Raw genomic sequence first — 18,685 nt, 5'->3', positions numbered from 1 at the left:
CAATTGATGACCCGCGGTCGGCGCAAACAAGAAGCGATGTAGCAAGTCCAGAACCGAAAGGCGACTGCTGCTGATATGTGTCCCCCTTCCATTCTTGACGCGCCCACCTGTGAACACGTTCATTTGATGGTCTGCGCCCTGACAGTTCGTCTCTCGTGACGCTACCCTTTTGCGCCGGCACCAGCTTTCTCCAACTCTCGTTCCGTTGTCGCTCGCCTCCATCCCTCTCACTTCGATCGATCCTCAACGACAAATGCCTTGCGTCCTATGTGATGGTGCCTCCGGACTATACATCTTCTCTCCGAAGTGGGTGCACTACTCGCTGTCGCGATGCTGATACAGACTATTCGCACTACCTTTGATGCAACCCAGTAAAACCACTGCCGACGTCTGATGTGAATGCCAACGCTTGAACTCGTATGCATTGCATAGTACCGTGACCCTATAGCCACCGTTCCCTGACTCGTGCGACATAAGACCTTTTTGATATGCGATATTGTCCCTCCACGTACAACTGTAGTCGCCCCATGAAGTGCTGGAATAACCGACCAATATCCTCAGGCCATAACCAATTCCTCATTCAGAAGTAGTGCATTCACCACCACGTCGTCTCCGTGATATAGCTGTACATACATCCGAATTGCCGGACATTCCACTCTGGCCCTCAACTCAATCCACCAAATGCTCCGTCCTGCCTTGCGGTACCACAGATATAACAGCAGGAGAGCGACAGGGTCTTTTCCGAGAAGTAATGTTTTAAACACCCCATCAAGACTATGCGTGAAAAGCTGCGTGTGACCTGTTGTAACCTCGCTGTCTGGAAGATTGAGCACACGAGACACAGCATGCGCGGCGATGAAGTAAGGGTTGTCATCCGCCGTCGATAGATCGTGTAGCAGACACACCTCGGCCAACAGATCTGGTATACCATGTATCCCGACCTCTGGCAAAGGCGCTTGCATCTGATCAAACGTCGCTGCCATAACATGGAAGACACTGTCCTTTCGGTGTGGCTCAACCATTTGCCACAGAGACATCTTCCCATTGATCATCTGTATCCATTCTAAGTCATTTTTAGTAGATGGATTCAACGGCCATGAATCTTCAGGTCTGTACGCATCAGGAGATGAGAATGTGAGGACAGCCAAGGCGGCTGCGGTGCCCCAGATGGGGTCTTTGTCTCTTTTCTTGAGCGGTTGTCTCAATTTCTCGTTGAAGATGGCTGTGCTTTGCGACCAATGGTAGCACTCTTCGAAACTACGCCGCGAGTACGAGGTTGTGTTGAGGAAGCGATCATAGCTTAGGGCCACGGCTAGTGAAGCATGCATCAGACAAGGGTACTGAGAACGATCAGACTCAGATACGGGAGTATACAATGACATGGGTTCACTTACAGTAAAGGCAAGCTTGAAGAGACCCTGGTTCACCTTTAACATGTTAGGATCATCAGGTGTAAGAAGACTCCGCTCGTAGTATCGAGTTGCAAAGTCTTGACATTTGGTGTTTAGCTGATACTTTGTGAACTCGTCGGATGTCCAGATAGCGTGTGTGATAGAATGAGGAACTGCAGGTTTGTATCGGACCAGAGACTTTCCAGTGTCGGACGTCACTGGTTGAAGATCTGGAACATTAAATCCGAAGTTGCATAGCACACCAAAAGAAGCACACATCTTGCAGTTGGGCTTAGTCTCGTCGCACTACAGATAGAGTTAGGCGAGCAAAGATGTGTTAGACAGGGGCAGTTCGTACTTTGACCTTCCTCAATTTACAATTCCGACAACCATGTCTTGACCTCCGGACCGGTCTAGACTGCCGGCTCTGTTTTGTTAAGTCCGATGACATGCTTGAATGATGCGTTGCTCGATTATATTGAGGTCTTTATTAAGAGAAGTTTGAGTAGAGAGATGTAAGTAAGCTGCAGGAAGTGGAGAAGATGATACTCCTTTAGTTCCTAGTTCCCACTTTGTTCGATACGCTAACCTCGTCTCGCCTAACGGTCCGAGGTGCTAACCATTTTACGCATACAGTAAGTATTGATTGGTTAATCGGACTTCGGAAAACTTGGCTCCCCGGGAGGAATCAGAAATGCTGTGTGTAGGAGGCACAAGAGACGAAAATAGTAGGTCAGTTTGTGTCATTAATCACTACTTGTTAGAGCTTTCATTTTTGTAACCTCAAGTATTGAGGTCAACGTTTCTGTTACAGACAACTCGATGGTTCACAGGTATAAAGAGGATAGGTTCTCCTCCTCCCCTTCTTTCACATATCCAGCATCAATCACACATCCATCATATATTTATCACAATGTCTACTCATCTCGCTGCCGTCCTAAAAGGCAAAGGCCAAAACTTTGAGATCGAATCTCGTCCCACCCCAAAGCCCGGACCAAATGAACTCCTCGTCGCTGTCAAGTCTGTCGCGTTCAACCCGGCAGACACTTTTATGCGCAGCCAAGGCTTCTTCATCACCGAGTACCCTACAGTTACCGGCTTTGACATGGCAGGTGTCGTTCTTGAAGTCGGCGAGAATGTTCCGACTGGCAACGACAAGAGCACTCTCTGTTTCCGGCCTGGAGATCGAGTCGTCGCTTACTCGGCCTCAGCCTGGAGATCCTGCGCGCCAGACTATGGAGCCTTTCAAGAGAAATGTCTTGTTCCATGGCAACATGCCGTAGCTATTCCCGATACCATGTCATGGAACGATGCTGCGACGTTACCCGTGTCTGTACAGGTACCACTCAGTGCCTGGGATCAGATGGGCATTCCAAGGACAAACGAAAAAAGAAATGAATCAAGTACGCCAGTCCAGAAGAATGAAATTCTACTTATCTGGGGAGCCTCCTCAAGCGTGGGCACAATGGGCGTTCAGTCAGCACGTATAATGTGCCAGGATCCAACATCTCCTTTTGTAGCGGTGTATGCCACGGCTGGATCTGACAATCTTGAATACATTCGTTCTCTAGGTGCGGACTGTGTATTTGACTACAAAGACCCAGGAGCCGTGGACGCGATGGTTTCCGCAGCTCAGAGCAGCAATCTGATCATCCGCCATTGCTTTCTCGCCGTTGGAAAGTTATCTCAATGCCAAGATGTGCTTAAAGCCTTTGTCAAATCTGGCGACAAGTCAGCGAAGATAGTCTCGGCACCTCGACTTCCGGAAGACGCAAAAGATGTGGAGGGAGTAGAGGTCATGTTCGTGACGCCATCGACGGTGGAAGAGGAAAGGTTGGAGGAGTTCCGATACTGGCTGGGTACATGGTTGAGGAATAGACTCGCCGAGGGGTCTGTGAGACCAAGCCCTGAGCCAACTGTTGTCGGAAAGGGCTTGGAGTTCATCAACAAGGCGTTGGATAGAATGGCTCAAGGAGTGAGTTGCACAAAGTTGGTGGTGGAGATTGACAAGTAAACAGACGCAGAAAGAATGGGAAAAGCAATTAGTAAAGCTAGTTAATGGGATAGAGTCCCGAATGCAATGCAATTTATTACTGTATCCTAAAATTGAAAGGTCATTCGTTGTGTTAGTCAACGACTCTTCTAGCGTTCAGCGGAACCCTTGCGTTGTTAGCGTCAAGAGTTATGGCGGGGCGTAGTTATGTGATAGAGATCCCACCTAGAGGAGAAATAGTCTCAACTTGTGCTCCATTTAATTGACATTCTTAGTCTAATCATAGACCAGGTCGCGTGTTGGTATCGATGTCAACTAAATCGATGGCAGAACAGAGAACAACTTCGTTAAGCCATACAAGCTATTCTACAACGGACTTCCCCGCACCATGTCAGCCACATGAATTGTCATTCAGCAATTAAGTTCCCGTTTACAGCCATGACGGATAGACTTCATATTAAGCTTATTCTTGGCAGTCTGTTGAAATGGCTGTGTCTAGCACACCAAGTGATACAAGGCCAATGGTTTCTCAGCAGCTTTTCTATTAAAATGCGAGAACGCACAGAGAAACAGACTGTCATCATTACATCCGATCAAAATCGAGATGATCCAACAGCGTTACATTTCTCCGGCCCTGTCCGAAAACAAGACTAACTCGTTCCAGGGCTGATCAGCATCTCTTGACAATTTCCAATGCTCGTGATGGGAGTCTTTTAGGTTTAGTTCGTCCCGAGACAATGGTCAATGCGTGTCTGGAGAGGAGGAGAAAATCCGGGGATCTGTTCATCTTGAATCCAGAAGCACTTGTCGGACCGACATGTCGGACCGACAAGACCAATTCATGCTGAACCAGACCATTTCATGGAGCAATATCCATCATGAGCTTGGTAAAAAACTCATGATTTGGTTGGAAATTGACAATCATGTCGGTCCGACACATGAGTTCTACACATTTTGAAGCCATCATGAGACTCAGCTCTTGGCGGAGAATGAGCTGACTTCTGAGTCTCGTTTTTTTCGCTGTCGATCTCGTCGGTCCGACGACATTGTCCATGGCGGTTTAACTAAACTATTCTTGGCATTTGCCCCTGGCGTCCCCCAGCTTTCAACTTTGGAACGTGGAGAGATTTCGCGTTTCTGGGGTTTAGCATAAAGATCCCCAGATTCCCCAGCTTCTTTGTTTTTTGAGATTCCATTCCCAGAGCACTCTTCACCATAGACTCCTACCACTCCATCACTTCAAGAGGGTTACACCCCTTGTCTCCCCTTTACCTCATCTTTGTTTGGGCATCGCGTCACATTCCACAATGTCCTCCTCTCCCAAGGACAACTTTGCTCAGGTTGAGCATATCGATCCTGACTCCAAGATGGGTTTCGACGAGGTCGAGAAGCCCGCTGCGCGCGAGGCCAATGATCGCGAGCACACTCTTACTCTGCGCGACAGTTTCCGATTGTATCCAAAGGCCATTGCATTTTCTTTACTTTTCTCGACTGCTATTATCATGGAAGGATACGATTTGAGTCTTCTTGGTAGCTTCTACGGTTATGATGCGTAAGTGGCCAGCCACTAACTCCAACTCCAACTCCACACCAAATACTAACTACATATCTGCAGGTTCAAGCAAAAGTTCGGTAACGAAGTCGATTCGGAAGGCAATCCCATTGTCTCAGCAGACTGGCAAACATATATCCAAGTTGGTGGCATGTGCGGTCAAATCATCGGTCTCTACATCAACGGTTGGGTCTCTGACCACTTCGGTTACAAGAAGACCATGATGGCTTCTCAGATGCTCATGATCGGACTCATCTTCTTCCCCTTCTTCGCTCCCAACCTTCAAGTCCTCCTTGCCGGCAACATTCTCCTCGGTCTGCCTTGGGGTATCTTTCAGACTCTCACCCTAGCCTATGCTTCCGACGTCGCTCCCGTTGTTCTGCGTCCATACCTTACTGCCTACGTCAACTTATGCTGGGTCATCGGTCAGCTCATCGGTGCTGGAGTTCTTCGCGGGTTCAGTACTATGGGAGGTGACTGGTCATATAGAATTCCTTTCGCTCTGCAGTGGGCTTGGCCTCCATTCATCATGCTCGGTACTATTTTCGCTCCCGAGTCTCCCTGGTGGCTTGTCCGCAAGGAACGTTACGAGGATGCCAAGCGATCCATTCTTTCTCTCGTCACCCAGTGCGAGGTTCCTTTTGACGCCGATGCCCAGGTTGAGCTTCTCAAGGCCACCAACTTGATGGAGAAGGAGAACTCTGCTGGAACCAACTACTGGCACTGCTTTATGCGCAGCGATTTGAGACGAACCGAGGTCGCTTCTATTACTTATACTGCCCAGGCCCTTTGTGGTAGTGCTCTCATGGGTTACTCTGTTCAGTTCTACCTTGAAGCCGGCCTCTCCCCTGAGAAGTCTCTTGACTTCAACGTTATCCAGTACTGTGTCGGTGCTGTTGGTGTTGTTCTTTCCTGGTTCTTGATGTCCCGCTTCGGGCGCCGTGACATCTATATCTGCGGTATGGCGGCTCTCTTCTGTATCCTGATTGTCGTCGGTGCCCTTGGATGTGTCAACAAGAGCGAGAGCGTCGGTTGGGCCATCGGTAGCTTGCTTATTGTCTACACCTTTGTATACGACATGACCATCGGACCCATCGCCTACACCATCGTTGCCGAGATCTCATCCACCCGTCTCAAGGCCAAGACCATCGTTTTAGCCCGCAACTTTAGCAACATCGCAGGTCTTGTCACCAACACTCTGATGCCCCGCATGCTTGGCCGAAACTCGTGGAACTGGGGTGCCAAGACTGGTCTCTTCTGGGCTGGTTGGTGTCTCTTGATCTTCATCTGGGCTTTCTTCCGTCTTCCCGAGCCCAAGGACAGAACTTATGGTGAGCTCGATCTTCTTTTTGAGCACAAGGTTCCTGCACGCAAGTTTGCCAAGACCAAGGTTGATCAATTTCCTACATCTGGTTCAACCGAGAAGGTTCAGGAGCAGTAGAAATACCTGATGGGTCAAGATTAGTTAAAAGTCAAAGAATTAGAATTGTTCTAAATTTGATGAGTTCTATAAAGAAACGTGTTCCTTTTATTGTGTTTTTGGAGATGTGATACCGGTTATTATAATACGTTTCTGCTCTAGGTATCTGCGTGTTGGGTAACATCGACGCTAGAAGGGGTAAGTCTCCGGATTCACATGCACTAGAAAGCGGAGGAAACTACCGGTAGCGTAGTAGCCAATGACGTCACTCAACTACACCAAGAATTGCCTGATTGATATCTTTATATCAACATGAAGTTGAATCCATATCTAGACAAATATTGAGTGGCTAGTAAGTAGTTCTGTACCCCACATGTACTATGATAGCTTGACAATATCTCTTTAGTAGATAAAGAAGAAAAAGAGTCCAAACTCCTGAATACTATACACTGTCAAGCTATATCGGACTATTATCTCCAGCCAAGACTTTTAAAATAACCTATGCCGCTGCGGCATAGAAATCAAGACATAATTGGTTGAAAGTACGTCTATTTGGCGGGTCCATTCTACTATTACCGGCATAGACCCCTCATCATCTCGTTTAAGAAACTCAGGCATTTCCGGAGTAAATTCCCTCCAGTGTCCCTCATTCTTTTCCCACATACCTAAGCACGCATATATCAAAACAGGCCTCTCTTTCCTATCGACATCTTTATGACATACTCGGAAACCCGGAATAAATACCAACACCCATCGGGATGATAATAACCGTGGAACAAGAGAAGCCCGTCAGCTCTGCGTCCCGAAAATCTCACGCTCGTAGCCGCACGGGGTGCAGTCAATGCAAGAACCGACGTGTGAGATGCGACGAGCAGAGACCTGTTTGGTTAGTCAGATTTCATATTCTTCGTCTTACAGCTACCGCAAAAGCAATCCTTCCAATGCAAATGATCAAGTGGCGATATCCAATCCTTACCCTGTTTTTCTCCACTGTTTACAGCATCATCTTGATTTTATATGTATACCTCGAGACTTATGCCTCAGAAACCTTCAAAAATAGTTACAGCATCATCTGATTCTCTAGATATAGTCTCAACTGTGATACGTCTGGACTATCATGTAATTACGCTGCCCCATCTATGCCTCTTCGTGAGCGCCGCAAATCATATCTTCCTGGAGAACAGCAGCCATGGGCCGTGGCAGTCAAGCCGGCCCCAGTGGCGCTACCCAAACCTATCAACATTTGCTTTCCATGTCCCATCGAAATGCCGCTAAAATCGATGGAACTACTTCAATACTGTTAGTGTTGTGATATTAATACTTGACTAAATAATGCTAATCGCTTCTATAGTCCACAAGGCTGGTAGTAATAACGAAGTCGCATTACAGTGTAAGCGACAGAACGTGTAAGCTTACAGCCAGACTGTCTGGTGGCCCTTCAAAATTGACACATCCAGGCTCGCATCCAACATACATCACCCTGACGCGCTGCGTAACACACTCCTTATCGCTGGTTTCCATTATCTCATCAACGGGCCTCGATTTAGTGATTTCAAGCCGACATTACTACTCCACAAAATCGAAACAATACGCTCGGTGAATAAATGGATTCAGCTTTCAGACTCAAAAGCATACGCAATGTGCGTACGGCAGATATCTACTCTGTGTTTCTCCGAGGTACGTTTACAATTCCCTGAGGTTGGTATCATTTGACTCCCATATTAACCTTCCTTAGTGCTACCTGGGTCATTCCCGAGCTGCTGAAACACATCTCAATGGACTAATGAAGTTTTTGGATATTTATTGCCCTCTCGGCCTGGCCAATCCAACAGAACCAAGCAACACTACAGAGCTTTCCATACGGTACATAATGCTGTAAGAAACGATACTCAAGCATCATCTACAATATTCTGATCGATTTCACAGCACATACTCCTTTATCTCTATCTGCAAAAGCCGGGTCCGGGTCGAAATAGTAGACGTTGGCGAAGGCGCGACCCCAGAAGTTATGGCCGCAATGCACGATCGATTTAAGTTCGAGGCCGGTGGTGTGGACCTAAAATTGAGAAGTATGGAATTGCTTCCTTACTTCTTCGCTCCATTGTCCTCCATGAGAGGATTCCACGATATCGACGCTTCGCCCATGATTGACTGCCTCCTGTCTTTAACCGAGATATTTCAACTAAGAGCACCAGTGGAGGATGAAAGATCGGTTCAGCAAATATTATTGATCGAGAATACTGCTGTTAAGCTGACAGTGGCAGCTATTGAAACTCATGTCGAGTCCATGCCTGGACAAGACGATAGGACTCGCAAGAAGAAATCTCTCAGAGGGTTGGAAGGTTCCTGGTCTGGACTCTTCATCGCTTCACATCTCTACGTTCACCAAATTCTCGGCCTCTGGACTCTGGATGCACCTCTGGAGGTCAAGTTTCATTCACATATCCTTGGGTACCTGAGCTGGGATCTTGCAAAAAGTGACAGCTGCCTGGAACAAGGATCTACCGTCGCATCGAACTTTTGGTTCTGGAAAGCTTTCGTGGGTGCCTTTAGTGTAGCAAGACATATTGAAACAGATCACGCTGTGACGCTGTACCCTCTACGACGACAATTTGTCAAGTTTATATACAAGTGGTCTGAATGTGCAGGCATCAAGACATGGAAAGAGGCTCGAGAGATTTTGATTGGTATTGTATGGCCCAAGTCGGCATTTATTCATGGCTCTTTGGCGGAGATGATTTGGTATGAAAGTCAAGTTAAGATTCACGACGTAGAAGGGTAAAGTACATAAAGTTTAATTGGACAAAACCCAGAATTCATGGACTTATTACACCAGCGTCTGATTAAGCTTTCGCTGTGATAGTCTCATAGTGATTTGCTGGAACCAGTGTTCTTCTCAGCGATTGTTCAGTACAGCCCAATGCGCTCATGACCGTAAGAGGGAGTTCATCACTACTCACCACAACACTAGAAACTTGTATTTCATTTCAATGCTATCTGTAAAATGAATGTCAGACTTGAATATTGGTACTATTACTCTTTTGCGCAATAACTCTAAAGTCATTTCCACTTATATAAGTATTTTCGACAATACATCTGCAGGCAACCATCGAATTGGTAAAGTTCTGTCACGTCGCGACTACTAACACACCTTCGAATGACTCACATACATTTATCTGACCATCTATAAAAGCATTCCTGTCCCCTCAACAGATACCGTCTCCCGACCCGACCTGTTGTTACAGAAACAAGACAAGACAAGCTTTTTGTTTTGACTGAATTGAATGATTACATAACCACGCTTACCCCATACGGTACCCATAAAAAACCACTCATCCCCGCGACGCCACTGGAGGGGAGGCGCTAAATGACTTCGACCATCAACACACCACAATAAGCCCAAGCCCAAGCCCACACCACTTCACAAGTCAGCTCAGACCCTCACCCATCAAAGTCCACCTCAAACATCGCGCAATAGACTTCCATTATACTCTTTCGCGTCATCAAGATGGTAGCCATACACCCAGTCCATCATCCCGGTGCTCCCGTTGACTTGCTCGCCCGTTGCCCCGACCTTCTCATTGTCTCCATCCTTGAAACACTCCCCAAGCATGACCTCTGCAGCGTGTCGCGTCTGAACAAACGCTACCACGGTCTCGCTGATGCTGTGCTGTACAATACAGTGCAATGGTTAAAGCCAGAGCTTCATCTTATCTTCAGCCAATCGTTGAGCCGTCGTCCTCGTCGCGGCTCAGCGATTGAAGAAGTCAAGCTAGCGTATCCAGCGTCAGAGCTAACACGTCTCATCTCTGACACGCTGGAGCCCATGAACAATATTTCCCAAACAATTTCTACAATGTCCAATCTAAAGACACTCGATATTGCTGTTCCTGTTGGGCTACTACCCAGTATAGGTAACTTGTTCAATGGTCCGTTCGATCTCGCTTGTTTGCAGTCCTGCACCCTGTTCTACCAGGATGAGGACGATCAGTACTGGGATCTACAAGAGAATATCCACATATTTACACATCCTACCCTCGAGACACTTGTCATCAAGAGGGCAAAGCTCGACGACCGGGGCTTTGAACCCATCGAGCGTCCCCACAACACAGCTCTAAAGACACTGCACCTGATAGAATGCGATATTAACGATGATACACTTTCGGATGTTTTGATGTTTCCCGAAGCTTTGAAGGAGTTTGTCCTTACCCAAAGAGAAGAACCCGAGCCAGAGCTTGATGAAAGCTCGAGCAGCATTCGAGATTATATGATGGCGCTTAAAGAGCAGTGTCATTCTTTGGAGACAATAACAATCGATTTCCCCATGTTGGCCAGCGGGAGAGCGCTTGCTCTGAGAGAGTTTGTGAAACTCAAGACGCTGCGACTGAATTGGGATTACCAACTCTTTGGAAAGTCTACCAAAAAGCCACGATTACACTCCGTTGGCTTACCTCCCGAATTAGAGACGCTAGAGTTTTTCAACCCCCTCGGCACCGATGAAGAAGTAACGGACCTACTGGCAAACGCGATCCAGAGTCTGAACATCACGTGCCGAAAAATGAAGGAGTTGATCGTTCTTGTGGAAGAAACTGAGATACCTAAAGAGGTGTTGGAGGCGATAAAGTCACAACCACAGTTACATTTGAGTGTGATTGGCGGAGAAGAAGATAGAGATGACCCTGAATAGGAAAGACTGGATAGATCTGATACACGTTGGATAGTCGACATACTGGATAGAACATTTAATCAAGATACCTTTGGACAATGAATGAGTCTGTAACCTAGGCAGGAACATATGTGCATCACGACTCCCAATTGTCTTTTTAAATGAGAAAGGGTTCGACGTGACCTGGTAGTTCTCTACTCCAATCAACCAAACCCCAATCTCAATCCCAACTCACGATACCGAACAATACCGAACAATAATTCATACTCACACGATGTGCTGGAAAAACAAAGTAACCATCACTTGCCCGACCTGTCTTGTCACCAGTCGGGGAGTTGACGAGACAGAAACATGTTCTAAAGCAATTGCGTCTGGAAAGATGTGCGATCTGAGGACGAGGCCCCTGGAAAGAGATGATGACGAGTGTGCCAAGTGTCAGGCGATCCAACGACTTAAGGACGAGGAAACAGTGAAGAAGGCTAGAGAGATGGGTTTCTAATGTGGAGGTGGAAATGACTTTGGAACTCTCGTGGTGGGCAGCTGAAGTTTTAGATTGCAGAGATCAATGAATTCAAGGCAGAGCCTAATTTGCAAACGTCTTAATATTGTTGTCTCTCAGGTTTCCTGTGGGCGAAAAGTTGGCCGCGAGAAGCATAAGAGATGAAATTAATTAGTAGATTATAATGCTTGGATGATTTATTTTTTTTATAATCTCTTAAGCTTTTACTTAGGCCTTCTTAATTTCCTTAAGGTTTTTAATAAAAGTTAATCTATTTATATAGATTAATTTATTAATAATTCTTTATATTTAAGATTCTTTTAAAATTAAATTTCTTAATTAAAATATAATTTATATAATATAATATAAATAATTTATAAAAAAAGCTTTAATTATATTAAATAAATAATAATAATTTTTTTTTTTATAATTTTAATTAATTATTAAAAATATCTATTAAAATAAAAATTAATTAATTTTAATTTCTTATTATAAATAATTAATTATTTTTATAGATTTTATATAATATAATATTAAATATTAAGATTAATAAGAATAGCTATTTAAATAAAATATATTTTAATATTATTAAAAAAGCTATTAAATATTATAAAAATATAAAATAATTATATATAAAAGCTATTAATCTTTATATAATAAAAAAAAAAGATAATTTTATAAAGATTAAATTAATAGCTTTTATTTATAAGCTAGATATTATATGTCACGGGCTGAGTCCGGCGGTACGGGTGGACAGGGAACGCTTCGGGCGTAATAGGTTCTATTGCTACGGATAGGCACTGCAGGCAGGTCAGGCTCTATTAACAAGACGTAGCTCAAGGAGCTACGTTCAGGATCTGACTGGCGGTCTAACTAAGGTTACGGCGATAACGCTATCGCCACGTGATCTGATCCACTTGTGGCTCTAGGGTAGGTTGGTCTGACTTCGAGCTGTGACAGTGCCCCCCTCTTTAGCATCGAGCTCTGCCGAGACGGGCTACTGTGGTCCGGGCTTGTCAGGGTATCTCCTGTGGAAGTTCGCCACGATCTCTGCAGAATTCTCCACGTAGGCAGCAGGGACTTCTGTTGGGTCTGCATATCCGGCCCATTTCACAGTATACTTCAGCCTGGGGCGGCCTCCTCGGCCTCGTCTGTCCCATCGGGAATCCACAATGTCTTCAACCTCCCACTCTTCCACTCCTTCGGCTTCTACTGGCGGTGGCGGGTCTACGTTCTGACCGGGCAGCGGATTGGTGGCAGCTGGCTTTAGCAGGCTCGTGTGAAACACGGGGTGTATCTTCATGCTGGCGGGCAGTTCCAGTCGATAGGCGTACGGGGAGATGACCTTGCCGATCTTCAACGGGCCGATGTTCTTCCAGTCTAGTTTCTTCTGTGGCCTAAGGGTCTTGATATTCCTGGCGTCTAGCCACACTGGAGTCCCCCTACTTGGTATCGTCGGGCAGGTCGTCTGTGTCGGTTCGCTTGGGCTTCGTAACGGGCTTGTGCGGCAATGCTTTCTGATCTCAGGTGCTCTAGGATGTCGTTCATCGTCTTTGCGAACTGTTCTGCGTCTCTAGTGGCTGGGGTTCCTCTGACTGTAATCGTGGGTTCAAAGCCCATTCGCGGGTGGAATCCATAGTTTGCGAAGAACGGAGATACGCCGGTGGTTTCGGATTTCAGGGAGTTCGCTGCGAACTCGGCCAGGGGGAGCCATCGGTTCCAGTCGTCCTGTAGGTATGACACGTAGGCTCGCAGGTACTGTTCCAACACAGCGTTCAGGCGTTCAGTCTGTCCGTCGGTCTCAGGGTGGTAAGCGGTGGATAGTAGCGAGCTGATCGACAGTTGTTTGGTGAGCTTCTGCCAGAACTCCGCTACGAACTGGGGTCCCCGGTCCGATACTATAGTCTGTGGGAGCCCATGTAGCTTCCACACTTCCTTCAGGTAGTAATGGGCTGCGTCTTCGGCATCGCAGGTTCCTTTGCATGCGATGATATGTCTCATCTTGGTCAGGCGGCAGGCTATAATCAGGATGGCGTCATTTCCTTCGCTGGGCGGCAGATGTGTGATAAAATCCATTGACACATGTTGCCAGGCTCGTTCGGGGATAGGCAAGGGTTTCAGCACACCTTGCTTCGCTTCTCGGGCTGGGTTGGCTCTTCGACACGTATGGCAGTTCTTAACCCATTGTTCGATGTAGGCCAACATTCCGGGCCAGTAGTAATCCCGGGAAAGCAGGTCATAAGTGCGGGCACGACCTGGGTGTCCTGCTATAGGGTGTTCGTGGCAGGCTTTCAGCAGGGCGGTCTTGAGGGCGTCGTGGCTCGGGATATAGATGCGGTCCCGGTACAACAGTCGTTCCTGGACGATCTTGCACTCTGCAAGCGTAATCTTCGGGTGTCGCGGTGCGTCGGTCCTGAGGGCTTGTAGTATCGACTGCAGGTCTTCATCGGTCTGGTATCCTTCGTTCAGCAAGCGGTCGATCTCTTCTGGTAGCTCTATTGAGAGTGACGGCTCCTCGGGTGTTGGTGCGGGTTGGTTCTGTTGTAGTGGGTGGCGGATGCGGGCTCTCTGGACTCGTAGCGGCGGAAGTTGCCAGTTCTCTTTCTTTAGTACCACCTGGCTTTGGTGCGCTAAGCGCTCATCCCCCCTCTTTAGGGAGGTCTTCTGACCTCCTGGTCAGGGCATCGGGTTTAACTCCCTGTTTCCCAGGTCGATATGTGATCTGGAAATTAAATCGGGACAGGAACTCAGACCAGCGGGCTTGTCGTCGGTTAAGTAACTTCGTCGTCGTAAAGTACTCCAGGTTCTTGTGATCCGTGATCACTTTTATCGGTGAGGGTGCCCCCTCCAGTTCGGGTCTCCATTCTTCGAAGCAGCGAATAATGGCCATGAGTTCCTTATCGTAGATCTCGTAGTTGCATTCCGTGGACGTATGCTTCTTGGAGAAGAAGGCTACCGGGTGCAGCCTTCCGTCATCGTCGTATTGCGACAGCACACCGGCGGATACATAGTCAGAGGCGTCTGTCTCCAGGATTACGTCCTTCGTCCAATCGAAGGGGCGTAAGATCGGTGCTGATGTGAAGGCTCCCTTCAAGTCTCGGAAAGCCTTTTCGCAGGTTTCGTCCCAGACGAACGGTACGTCTTTCTTTGTCAGGTGGTTCAACGGGGCTGTAAGCTTAGAGAAGTCACGGATGAACCTCCTGTAGAAGTTCGCAAATCCTGTGAAAGCTTGTACATCTGTCAGGCAGGTCGGGGTTTGCCAGTTCTTAACAGTTTCGATCTTTGCAGGGTCCATTCGGATGCCGTCTCGTCCCACGATAAGGCCTAGGAACTTGGTTTCCGTAACCATGAATTCGCATTTGGCTGGGTTTGCGAATAACCCGGCAGCTCTCAGTTTTTCAAGCACCATCTTTAATTGCTCGACATGTTCTTCTCGGGTCCGGCTATAGATCAGGATATCGTCCAGGTACGCAGTGCAGAATATATCCAGGTATTCCCTCAGCGCATCATTAATGTACCGCTGGAAGGTCGCGGGGGCTCCTGTTAGGCCGAAGGGCATAACCAGTGACTCATATAATCCGAATCGGGTGCGGAATGCTGTCAGGTACTCCTGGCCTTCCTTGATACGCAGATTATTGAAGGCCGATACGATGTCAATACGGGAGAAGTATTTCATACCAGACAGGTTATTCAGGGATTCTTTGATCAGGGGGGAGCGGGTAGCGGTCCTTAACCGTAATATTATTCAGGGCTCGGTAGTCCACGCAGAAGCGTAGACCACCGCCGGGTTTCTTGACGAATAGTACCGGGGAGGCTACAGGCGACGAGCTTGGGCGGATGAATCCTTTACGCAGATTCTCGTCTAGCCACTCTCGTAGGGCTGTCAGTTCGTTCCGGGACATTCCATACAAGGGTCCAAACGGCAGTTTTCCTCCTGGGGTTAGCTCGATGTGGTGGTCTCCAGATCGGTGCGGTGGTAGCTTCTCTGCCTCCTTAGGCGAGAAAACGTCCTGGAACTCTCGAAGTTCTTCCGGCAGCACGAATGCCTCTGGCTCAGGCTTAAGCAGGTAGTCCAGTTGCTTCAGGGTGACGGTGAAGAGGCGGTAACGGTCCTTCTGGCTGTATATTCGGGCGGTTCGCAGGGAAACCGGGAGGATATCCTTTCCCTCCAAGGCTGGTGGGATACTCCCTTTCATCTGGCGCATGAACTTCTTCGGGACGGTCTGTAAAGCCTTAATCCTTGTAGGCTTGGTTGGGGTGTTGCAGAATTTCTGGCAGTACGGGCTGTTAAATGTGAACGTGTGGGCCGCGAAGCCCACCTGCGGGTCGTGTTGCTTTAGCCAAGGCATTCCCAGGACAATAGGGTAGCTGGCTAGCTGGGTCACGTAGAAGATCATGCTCTTCTGCTCGTGATCGGCAATGCGGAGTCCGGCGCGGACGTAGTAGGCGACCTTCCCGCTCTCGGCAGGTCGCCCGTCGAACACTTCAATCTCGAAGGTTCTCTTCAGGGGTCTAAACTTCAGGTTCTGGGACTTAGCCCAGCTCTCGTCGATAAACCCTTTTCCTTCCGCTCCGCTATCGGTCATAGCGTAAGACGGAATTGGTTCTCTTCCGGCCACATTGAGGCTGGCAGGCAGTATCATCAGGTTCGAACGTTGGTTGTTCTCGTTCTCAATCGGGATTCCATGAACGGAGGCGGCGGACAGTTTAATCTTCGGTACAGTAGGTGCGGGGAGGGGAGCCTGGCGCCGACTTAAGACAGGCTCACCCCGTTTTCCTGGCGTCCTCGGGAGTGTCTAGATCGGCGGGAACTGGCGCGGCTGGATGTAGGCGAGTGTGGAGACGGGGGCTGGCTGGTGCGGTTGGGGCTATAAGCGAAGGTGGCTTGACGGAGCCTGGTTGGACGTGTGTCAGGTTCGGGACAGTCGCGGAGGTAGTGGTTGGCTGAACCGCAACGGAAGCACTGGTTGTTCTCCCGTCGTTGGTTAGGGCGGTTATAGCGGCGCTGATTGCTGAGGTCCATAGGTTCTCCGGCTGGTTGGCGGTTTTCGGGGGCTTCTCCCTCTACGAGGCGATGGGGACTTCTTTCGGAGTGTCTGGGGGTACTCCTTCAGCGGCATATTCGTCTTTCGTGACGCAGGCTGTGGCTCCGCTGCGAAGCGGCGTCGTCGGTTTTCCAATTCTTGTAGGAAGGTGGCTAGGTCGTGATATTTATAGCTAGGCGGTGGGTTGTGTATAAGCATTCCGCGTAGTTCTCGGGAGACAGCTTGTTCCAACAGGGTAGGGAGGGCCTCTTCTGACATTTCTCCTTCCAGCGCGAGGCGTTGGAACTCGGCGAAGAAGGTGCTGAAATCCTTGTGAGTCTGGCGAAGGCGGAATAATTCGGCGCGGGCATTATTGATCCGGTTCGGGTCTCCAAAAGCGCGTTCTAGTAGATCGATAATATCCTGGTAGTCGGGGAGTTGGCATTCACCAGCTTTAATGTGCGGTAGGACTTGTGCATAGGCGCGTCCCTTAAGACGGCCAGTTACATAGGACATTCGGGCGAGGCGTGTCGGGAATCGGTCGTGGTTAGCTTTTAGTTTTGAGTGTATCTGGGAGACGAAACGGCGTAGGTCGCTCCGTTCGCCCTCAAACTTGTCAGGGTCGGGTAATCGTTCGGTAAGACTGGTTGATTCGGTAGATCGGGAAGAAGGCGGAGGAGTCGTTCCCATAGGAGTCGCTACACGAAGCTCAGCGGGAGCGCTAGTCTCGGGGGTTCACGGATAGTAGGTACGGTAGGTCGGGTGGCATCGAGGGCGCGACGTTCGGCGAGGCGGGCCTCGAAGATGTCGTCGTCCTTCCTCTTTAGGGCCTTCTCGTGTTGTTGCTCAGTGTACTCGAGCTGGGCTCGGGCAAAGTTACGCTCAGTGGTGATTTGTTGCAGGGATTGTTCGAGTCCTTGATGTTTATCCTTCATGTTCTGGGTCTCATTCTCCAGCTGGGATATACGGTTCTGGGCGTTCTCGGCGTAGGTATAAACGTTCCGGAAGTATTCGAACCAATCGTCTAGGTGTTCCGGGGCATGGTCACGGAATGACTCGACGCTGTCCGGCAGGAAGGGCGGGAGCGGGCGGGCAGACATCGCGTTCGGTGTCCAACGGTTAGGAGCTACGTAGTGTCACGGGCTGAGTCCGGCGGTACGGGTGGACAGGGAACGCTTCGGGCGTAATAGGTTCTATTGCTACGGATAGGCACTGCAGGCAGGTCAGGCTCTATTAACAAGACGTAGCTCAAGGAGCTACGTTCAGGATCTGACTGGCGGTCTAACTAAGGTTACGGCGATAACGCTATCGCCACGTGATCTGATCCACTTGTGGCTCTAGGGTAGGTTGGTCTGACTTCGAGCTGTGACATTATAATTATATTTAATAAAAAGAAAAAAATAAAATTAAAATAATTATAAAGATTTAAAAAGAAGCTTATAAGAAGATTAAAGGCTAAGCTATTTAAAATATAAAATATATTCTTAAAGATATTTAATATATTAATTATATATAATAATTAATTTAATTAATTAAAAAAGTATATAATAATAATAATTAACGTACATGATAAGCGGGTGCAACAGACAAGCGAGTGCAACAAAAAATCCCGCAATTTACATCTTCTCAACTTAATCAATTAATTTTCAACCACCAAATATGCCAGACCCAAATATTGAGGCTAGGATTCTTCTTGCACTTCGTGCCCTTCAAAATGACCCAAAATTAAGTCTCCGACGCGCCGCAGGCATCTACCAGGTCCGTTATTGGACTTTATATCGCCGACAGAAGGGTATCCTTTCTACGCGTGATTCTATCCCAAAATCACGCAAACTATCTGATCTAGAAGAACAGATCATAGTTCAGTTCATTCTCGATCTGGATTCGCGAGGGTTTCCCCCGCGACTGCGTTGTGTTGAGGAGATGGCTAACCGATTGCTCGCCGACCGCGAGACGCCGCCTGTCGGCAAGCGCTGGGCCTCTAACTTCGTCAAGCGACACAAAGACCTCAAGACGTATTTCCCCCGTAAATATGACTACCAGAGAGCCAAATGTGAAGATCCGACCATTATTCGCAACTGGTTTAGGCTCGTAGCAAATGTAATTGCGAAGTATGGCATCCGACCTGATGAAATCTACA

General features: G+C 48.0%; 5 protein-coding genes across 5 annotated transcripts; 4 read left to right on the top strand and 1 right to left on the bottom strand.

Annotated features, from left to right (window-relative positions):
• Positions 1-557: 557 nt before the first annotated feature.
• Positions 558-1,784, bottom strand: FPOAC1_009881 (uncharacterized protein; the record flags this gene model as incomplete). The annotated part of the gene is made up of 3 exons (XM_044854294.1): positions 558-1,340; positions 1,395-1,697; positions 1,770-1,784. 3 exons carry the CDS (start codon positions 1,782-1,784, stop codon positions 558-560), a joined length of 1,101 nt encoding a protein of 366 aa, XP_044706964.1.
• Positions 1,785-2,304: 520 nt separating this feature from the next.
• On the top strand, positions 2,305-3,405 carry FPOAC1_009880 (uncharacterized protein; the record flags this gene model as incomplete). Its single annotated transcript, XM_044854293.1, has 1 exon — positions 2,305-3,405. The coding sequence occupies one exon, from the start codon at positions 2,305-2,307 to the stop codon at positions 3,403-3,405; it is 1,101 nt and encodes a 366-aa protein (XP_044706963.1).
• Positions 3,406-4,691: 1,286 nt separating this feature from the next.
• On the top strand, positions 4,692-6,377 carry FPOAC1_009879 (uncharacterized protein; the record flags this gene model as incomplete). Its single annotated transcript, XM_044854292.1, has 2 exons — positions 4,692-4,936; positions 5,000-6,377. The coding sequence occupies 2 exons, from the start codon at positions 4,692-4,694 to the stop codon at positions 6,375-6,377; spliced, it is 1,623 nt and encodes a 540-aa protein (XP_044706962.1).
• A 1,118-nt stretch (positions 6,378-7,495) lies between these two features.
• Positions 7,496-9,138, top strand: FPOAC1_009878 (uncharacterized protein; the record flags this gene model as incomplete). The annotated part of the gene is made up of 5 exons (XM_044854291.1): positions 7,496-7,655; positions 7,708-7,762; positions 7,814-8,033; positions 8,092-8,219; positions 8,283-9,138. The coding sequence occupies 5 exons, from the start codon at positions 7,496-7,498 to the stop codon at positions 9,136-9,138; spliced, it is 1,419 nt and encodes a 472-aa protein (XP_044706961.1).
• Positions 9,139-9,864: 726 nt separating this feature from the next.
• FPOAC1_009877 (uncharacterized protein) lies at positions 9,865-11,043 on the top strand (the record flags this gene model as incomplete). The annotated part of the gene is made up of 1 exon (XM_044854290.1): positions 9,865-11,043. One exon carries the CDS (start codon positions 9,865-9,867, stop codon positions 11,041-11,043), a length of 1,179 nt encoding a protein of 392 aa, XP_044706960.1.
• Positions 11,044-18,685: the final 7,642 nt, after the last annotated feature.

The sequence above is a fragment of the Fusarium poae genome, chromosome 3 (genome assembly GCF_019609905.1).
Source record: "Fusarium poae strain DAOMC 252244 chromosome 3, whole genome shotgun sequence".
NCBI lineage: Eukaryota > Fungi > Ascomycota > Sordariomycetes > Hypocreales > Nectriaceae > Fusarium > Fusarium poae.
Note: the sequence above shows the minus strand (reverse complement) of the source record. Positions and strands in the feature narration are given on the sequence as shown.